The 8479-nt window shown below is 41.9% G+C and overlaps 1 protein-coding gene across 3 annotated transcripts in view; it reads left to right on the plus strand.

Moving 5' to 3' along the window:
• ccdc88b (coiled-coil domain containing 88B) overlaps window positions 1–3081 on the plus strand; it is a 48577-nt gene extending 45496 nt beyond the window's left edge. For all 3 annotated transcript variants that reach the window (XM_084353866.1, XM_084353865.1, XM_084353867.1), the window contains 2 exons: window positions 2149–2481; window positions 2884–3081. In XM_084353866.1, the coding sequence (XP_084209992.1) occupies window positions 2149–2481; window positions 2884–2945 (395 nt within the window). In that variant the 3' untranslated portion in view covers window positions 2946–3081. The remainder of the gene's footprint in view (window positions 1–2148; window positions 2482–2883) is intronic.
• The last annotated feature ends 5398 nt before the right edge of the window (window positions 3082–8479 follow it).

Raw genomic sequence — 8479 nt, forward strand, 5'->3', positions numbered from 1 at the left:
CTCAAATCCCAGCTTTCCTAAACTGTGTGTCAGGACCAAAACCGGGAGCTCCTCAACAAAAGGACTCGTGGTTTTTATTGAGCCTTGAATCCTAGAGAGAGACTGGATTTCTCAACCACACACAGGTGTAGGAAGCAGAAAATCTCTCCGAAAGACGATGCATGTAGAAGACATCGTGTGTAAAAGTGAGAATAATCTGAATCCTGGTTTAATTGCTTTAAAAGAAATTCTGTGTCTTGTCACGGAGAGATTGTTTGAGCCAGTCAAGACGCCCCCTCCCTCCTCGCTTCTATGTTTGCGGTGACATTTCCAATAACACCTGCGTTTAACCTGAGACTCTCCTGCTTTATGACTTGGGTTAACTTGACTTTAACCGCTGGTCTCAGATCGTTTTTTAGTCTGCAGTCGCCGAACGCAGACTGTAATAGAGCAGCTCTTTATCTTATTAAAATGATTCAGAATTCATGAATAATCTGCTTCAAGTTATTTCAATGTGATATGATCAACTGTTAAAAAAGGAGAAGCAGCTTTTATCCGTGTTAAGCTCTTTAGTTAAGCACTTCTGCTATTTATTACATTATTCATGCATTTTAATTTTTTTTTTTTTTTAAAAACACACAATTTAAATGACACTAATAACTAATTTTAGACGGCATTAAGATATTTCAGTACCATGATTATCATTTTCATTTCAGATGCCATACTGTGTCAGAAAAACACAAGGAAACTGTCGGCACTGAATTTATTTCGAAAGCAGACGAGGCGTTAAACCTGCTCAGCCTACAGCTCAATTATAAAGATGTTGTTTCATTTAGCGAGTTTAATGTCTCAAATGTCGCCTTTGCAGTGATTGTACTTTGTATTTCTTCATTCTCCTGTGCATCTGTTACCCAGACGTGCATTAGATAATATTTATCGTGAATGACATGAATTGAATTTACATTAAATTTAATTATGTAAAGAGGTTGCTACATCTAAAACTGTTTATTTTACAGATTATACACAGTTATTGTTTTTAGAGGAATTACAGGTTTCGAATGCGTCGACAAATACTTAACATATGTGGTTAACTACATTATAATGCAGTTACATTTCATTCTTCACATGCTGCTTATAACTGCCACACAGAGGGTTTAAAATAAGGGTTGAGCACTTTTCTCTGCAGTGTTTTCCTCCATCAGCCGAACAAAGTGCTCCACAATGCTTCTCATTCACATAGTCACTAATTCAGACTGACGGTTGGCAGAGCTGCCTGGACATCAGGAGCAATTTTGGGGGGTTAAATGTGTTGCTCGTCACATTTACTGAATTTATTTCTGCACCTGCCGTTGTCAGAGTCCCCGAAAACGGCATTTACACTTAGTTTCTTGAACAGAATCTGCTTTCTGCTGTAAAGCGGGCCAAAATCATCATGCTGAGGGTCGTTGTACGTTCATATTTCAGAATGAATGACCAAATGATTCGTCATGGTAACTGAGTACATTCACTCAAGTACTGCACTTAAGTACAAGTTATACTTTACTTGAGTATTTTCATTTTCTGTTGCTTTATACTTCCACTCCACAACATTCTGGAGGCAAATATTGTACTTTTGAATAATGCCGATATTTGGTCTATCATGGTATACAGTAAATACATACATGTGAATATCTAATTTACTTTTACTTGTACTTCTGATACTTGAGTACATTTAATATCAGATACTTGACTTTACTCGAGTACTATTTGGATTGGTAACTTTCAGTTTTAGGGATGGAAGTAACTAATTACTGCAACTCAAATCACTGTAATTAAGTAATTTTAGGGTACTCGTACTTAAGTATGCATCCACCATGTAATCTACTTAGCTACATTAAAATCTGAGTACTGAGTACAATTTGAATTGATATCTAAACCTTTCATCTGCATTTTTGTAGCCAATGAGGCAATTTGATCACAAACGGGCCAAAACCCAAAGCTTTTACTTGTGCTTACTTTACTTTTCAGTACTCTCTTTACCAAAGTAATGTCTGAACATAATATCTTTACTTTTACTCAAGTATGACTGTTGGGTGCACTGCACATGACAGCAAAATGTTAACGTCACAACCGCCACTGTGTAAACATGTTATATATGTAAGTAATAACCTTGAATTCGTTCTGTTTCAGACCCCCGCAGTGCTCCGGTCTCTCCCTCTCCCATGAGAAAAGCAGAGCCGGACATCTCGGTTCCCGGGACTCCAGTCGGTCGCTCCGGCTCAGGAGGCCGTCGTAAGCTGGGATCACGTCACGGGTGGGGACTCGGGTTGTCCAGAGGGGGCTCCGGGGTTTCCCAATCATTCAGTCCCGGTGACCACAAAACACCGCCCCGCCCGCGGCTGCGCTCCAGCCAGAACAACGCCAGCGTGCTCTGGGAGGGAGAGCGAGGCGAAGCGAGCGCACCTCAGGCGGCAGACGCACCAATGAGCAGTCAGGAGAGTGTCGAGGAGGATGAAGGCAGAGGTGAGGAGGAGAAAGAGGAATGAGGAGGATGTGTGTGTGTGTGCACTTTCAGAAATGGCCACACTAACAAGTCAGATTTAGTAATTTAGTCAGATTTGTCATAAAAGAAGAAAACCAGCAAAACAAATATAATAATGGTGATATTTTTTAAAAGAATTTGAAAAAGAAATAAATAACTTGGAGTGTTTCTATTCGCGAGCGTGCTATGTGCACAGCACTGTGACAGGTCTCTGGGGTAACCAGTTAAATGTCAAGCTGAATAGAAATAGGACTGCAGAGTAAGACTGTGCTCAGAGAGAGTGGTCCTAACATCTACAATCACTCAAAATGCAGCAGCTAATAATACTCTGTTTAATAAAACATGCATGTGCCTATTAGACTGTGATCTTCTCTGCCTTCCAGACAATCAACACTCCAGTGACGACGCTGCGACAGCCGGAGAAAGAGCTACAGCCGACCCTTAATTACACAACCAATGTTTTATATTGTGTGCTCCTGTTTTACTGTTTGGAGACTTTTTGTATTTCTGACTTTTTTAAATATGAGATCCTTCTAGTATTTTTGAATATATGGTTGAATAAATCCTTCTGTCAATGATCATTTCCAGTGTTGCTGACTTGTAAAAGGAATGAGCTGTCTCTAGTGTGGAGCCCCAAAACTGACAAAATGTAGTAAAAACACTTGACAACTCAAAAGTGGGTTAAAACATAGCTCGTTAAAAAGTGTTATTTATTCCCTTACCACAAATCAGTTGTAGAGTTACATCATCAAAACTTGTTTAAATGTACCATATTTATCTCTCACTACGAATCAAGTTTAATTATTGATCAAGACTACCCTTCACAACATTTGCATAAATACAGGGGACTGAATGTTGTCTTTCCATTTCATACCTAAGGTCAACTTTATTTTAACTATACCCACAATCATGCCCTAATTTTAAACCCCCAAATCAAAAATACATATTTTTGTGTTGTTACATTGTCGTTTTTTGTGTGAGCTGCTTAGTTTTGGAGATAACTTCCATGCAGATGTCTGCCTTCTCTGTAATATCAGGAACTAGATGGCACCCGGCTTGTGGTGCGCAAATAAAAAAAAAAAAAAAAAAACTCAACAGCAAAATTTCTCTCCAGAGATCACGTCCTGGTTTCTCGGGGAATCCGCAGACCTTGTTGTGAGCAGTTTCGCATGAGAGACTTCCAGCGACTGAGCCGGCTAATTTCCAGTTTAGCGCCTGGCTAACTTGAATGGGGGTCAAATGACTTAATCATGTGGCTCTTTGTGGCATTTTTTTGGGACCGAATGGATCAAATTCTGATAGTAAAACGAGTCATTTTGCGGGGTTGTGACACTCAAGGACACTGTCAAGGAAAACTCAAATCAAATAGGGGGCAACATATCACCACGGTCACTGCTGCCAACTGTAGCTGCAATTAGCTATTTAGCCGTGCAAGTGTTTGTGTGTTCCCCACTAGCATGGGAGCTTTAGACTGGGATGGGCTGGGGCTAACTGGTTAGCATGCTAACTTAGCAGATAACGCTGGAACACAATACAGAGACATCATAATGACAAAACTGCTTTTTATTCACATTCTGTTGATCATTTTTAAAATGTTTTCACCTGGAATTATTACATATAGCCCCTTTAATCACTCAAATATCGGACTGCATGCTGCTGTAGCGTCACAGTATTAACTGTGTGACATTAAAAAAAGCTTTATTTTTCATTTCAAACTACATTTATTTATTAGCTGAGATGATTCTTCACTGATGTTTTCAGCTGTATTTTTTACTTCTACTCGTCCGTTTCAGGCCTCCTACTCTCTGCATAGCCTACGCTGTAAACCTTCAGCGGGGGACCACACAGCAGCTCTGGAGGCATCTGTAATTGGAATCGATCAATTACAGATGCCGTGCGAAGACATCAGGAATATGCCAGTAGATTTCATTATGAACATCATATAGGCCTGTATACTGTACCTTATATGTAGTTCAGTGGTGGAAGAAATACCCAAGTGAAGCAGAACTGGAAGAAGTAAAAGCCCTCATATGCTAATTTTACTCGAGCATTAAAGTTCAGCCCTAGAAGTGCTTCATCTCGTCTTCCATAAACCTTTACAGGATTAACTAAAAATATTCAGTATTCCTGCTGTTCCGTCTGATCACCTCCTCTTAATGTTGGCTCACTCAAAGTCAGAAGAGTATCACTTTTAAGAGGTGATCACATACTTTGTAAGACACGCTTCAAGGTAAAAGAGGAAAGGCTGCCAGATACCAGGTTCTTATAAAATGTTGAATATTCGCGGTGAAACAAGGTGAACTAAAAGGATAAAAAAAAAATAATAATCCACAAGAATGTGTTGGAGATTAGTATCAAGTAGCGGAAAGAACGAAGAGAAATTATGACTTCAAGGGTCGGATTTCTGCAGGAAGCAACATAAATACATAAATCTAACGATAAATCTCCTTGTAAACCCCAGATCTGATCTGTGCACAGCAGGATAAACATGGAGAAACCCCGCCATCTGGCTCACATATGGCTGAAAAAAACCCATTTGGGTTTAGGGTTCCTGTGTAAATCCAGCCATTGATCTAATGGCAAATGATCTGCACTGGTGCTTTAATGAGAATCCTCCTTTCACTGTTGCACCAAGTGGTGTCAGTGTAGAGCCGGCCAGGCCTCTGCCGACAGACCGACAGGCAGACAGACAGGCAGGCAGACAGGCAGACAGGCAGACAGACGGATGAAGAGGGGTGAATTAGCATGCAGCTTTCCAAATGAGCAGACCTGAGAGTTCATCATGAAGCTAAAGGATCCCTCTTATAAGACAGGCAGCTTCCAAAGAGCCTCTGCCTCCCAGATTAGGACAAGGATACGTCAGCATTTCCGGTAGGGGTTTGTTTTTGAGAGTGTGTGTGTGTGTGTGTGTGTGTGTGTGTGTGTGTGCGCGCAGGAGACAACACTAAGGATAATGGCAGGCCGTAGCTCTTTCTATCCCGCCAGCCCTCCTCAAACACCCATCCTGAATTATGATTTGCAAATGACAAATGGATCGCTAATACAATTCATGAATTATGTAGTTGTCATGGTGACATTAATCAAAAAGCAGGCCCCTCTTCTCGGCTCCGAACATTGTGTTTGTGGAATTGAGATGCATGACGGGGGCTGCACACCGAGCCGCCTGAGTGAGCGCAGGGCAAAGCGATAGCAAGATATTGGTTCTGCCAGTCACTCAGAGGCTTATTATGAGTGCAATGCAACAATCACACGCCCTCAGGCACACAGACAGACAGCACCCACAGACAAAAAAAAAAGTGAAGGCTTTAAATCCTCAACAGAGGAGCTTTGTGGTTACGCACACAGCAGGAACATTCAGGTGCTTTTTCGTTACAAACCTCCAGGTATTATCGAGAAACTCTGGCCACCTGAACAGCAGGATTAGATAAAAAACAGGAGTGCGGTTTGACCTTTGTTAATTCAAGGATCTCTGTGTGAAATAAACAAGCATTTTATTCAGACAACAGAAAATCAGCAAGAAAAAGAAAACCTCGGAGAAAAGAGGAAAGTGAGAGAGAGGAAAGTCTTGGCACAAAATGAGTGATTAAATGCCATCTCCTCTCCTGATTCCTAAAGCGATGAATGATGGATGGCTGCCCTGGTTGACATCACAGTTGGATCTCAAGAGTCCGCGCAGCTGCTTAATTATTGAGCACCTGAGGGGTGTAACAGTATCAGCGAACATCACTTTTTCAACCCGTCTTTGCAGTGTTTTTGGCCTTCCTCCTCTCTTTCGCCCTCTGCGAAGACTTTCCATTCCCCTTTTTTTTCAATGAAGATCTGGCTTTGTTTTTTCTAACTGAGTCGACCGTCTCCACTTGTGCTGCCCGTGTATATCTTTCCTCATCAACCCCCTCTGAACCATTTACTTCCACTCCGTGCCTGAGCTATCAAATTTTAATGACTCTGTCTTACTAAAGAGTCTCCAGCAACAGAAAAACCTTGCCTAAACCACTTAGTCCACTAACTGAACAGGCTGGGCATCCTAAATACTTATAGGTGCATTAGATTTCTGTTTAGTCTTCCTGCCTGCCTCCGTGATGAATCTGTGCAACTATCAACTGAATCCAAATCAAGCCGGGGTTTTCTGTTTCTGCAGTCCGGCTGATTGAGAATCGGCGCACGCCACAGAAACTTCACTTTCGGTTAATAAAAAGTTGTAATTCATGGATTGTTGTTCGGCTCTCTCTCCCAGCAGAGGCCTCCCGGTTGGGCAGGCACCGAGACAAGAGAGCGGTGAGGTGATCTTTGATCGAGAAGTGGTGGTGTAATTCAATTAATTATATTTTGCTCCAGGCAACAGTCGGGGTGGGGATCATTGAGAGGGAACACAAAACAACTAGGTGGAAAAAATAACAAGTAAGTGGAGTGTGTGCGCACACACACCGGCTGACCCCCGCAACCTCGCCTCCTCACAAAACTGTCAAAATCTCAGTGCTTTCAGCGGGCTTTTACTCAATGAGGTTAGCCCAAAGGTGAGTCTGTTCATCTATAACTTCCCTCCCTCTGCCTCCGTCCGTCTCTCCATCCCTTCCTCTTTACCCCCCTCTCTCTTCTATTTCATCATCCTCCTCCTCCTCCTCCTCCTCCTCCTCTCTCTCTGCTTCGCTTGGGATCGTTCCTCGTCTCCTAACAGTTTGTCCCTCCTCCCTCCTCCTCCCTCCTCCTCCTTCTCCCTCATGCACTCCCTTTCTCTCTCCTAGTGTATTAAGGGGCTTTGACGCTCTCAGTAAAAGCTGATTTATTCTCTTGGTGGTATCGATCGGTTTCTGCATTAAAGATTATAATTCATTACCCCGGCCCCTTTTAATACATTAAACACTCAAAATAAAAATAAAATAACCTCCCCCACCGCCTCCCCTCCCAGACTCCTCATGTCTCGAGGGTGCGGGAAAACACTCTTGTCGAGACGTCCGGCCTGTCGTCCTGAGCCCCTGAGCTCCACCTGTGTGTGTGTGTGTGTGTGTGTGTGTGTGTGTTATACCCACTCAGGCATAGGGATACACACAGGAACACACCTCTTTCTTTACGCACACACTCATGCAGTCTGATTCAGTTCAGACAGACAGACAGACAGACAGACAGACAGACAGATAGATAGATAGATAGATAGATAGATAGATAGATAGACTTAGATTAATTATTGAAATGACTTTGACGATCCCCTGACTTTTACTCGAACGCTCTCATCACTCTGTAGCCACCAGCGGGTTGACATTTGTGGTTTTTAGTAAAATGTCTCACCAGCTATCGGACAGAGTGCCATAAAATCTGGTCCAGACATTCACGTCCTTTTCAGAAGGAAGTGATCCCTTAATTTTTCATCTGGTTCCAACATCAAGTCATGTTTATTTTGTGTTGTTTATGACCAAATACACGACAACATAATGACATTTCCATCGTCCTCAGATGTACTTTGTGTGTAGTGTATGGATGAATGGATTTAAGATTTTATTAGAGATTATGATAAAAAATAAAAGCTCAGCGTAATTTAAACTGACTGTGGTGAATTTCCACCATCTGGATAATCCCAGCTCATACAGTACCTAAATGACAGAATAGGTCGATAGCCAGTGACCGTTGCCACGTACCTGTCCCATCTTCCTGTCGTGTGTTTCCAGCTTTTGCTGTTTGATTCCTTACGTTATTTCTGGTTTGTACTTTTTTTTGCGTTTGTTTCTTGGTTTTCTCCCGTTTTGTTTTCTGCCTTTTGTTGCCTCATTTTTGGATTTTGGATTTATCACACTTGGACTTTGGCTTTATGTTTAGTTACCTGCCTGCCTGTGTGTCTGCCTTTGGGTCCCCTTTGTTTCAACCACGACAAGAAAACCACTTGGTTAGCTCGAGGAAAACATTGTGATTTGTCTTTAAAAAAACACAACAACTATGTCATGTTTATGACTTCAGTTACATGTACATGACATAACTTACCTGTTAGTT

The sequence above is a fragment of the Pagrus pagrus genome, assembly GCF_965226575.1.
Source record: "Pagrus pagrus genome assembly, chromosome: 5".
NCBI classification, from domain to species: Eukaryota; Metazoa; Chordata; class Actinopteri; order Spariformes; family Sparidae; genus Pagrus; species Pagrus pagrus.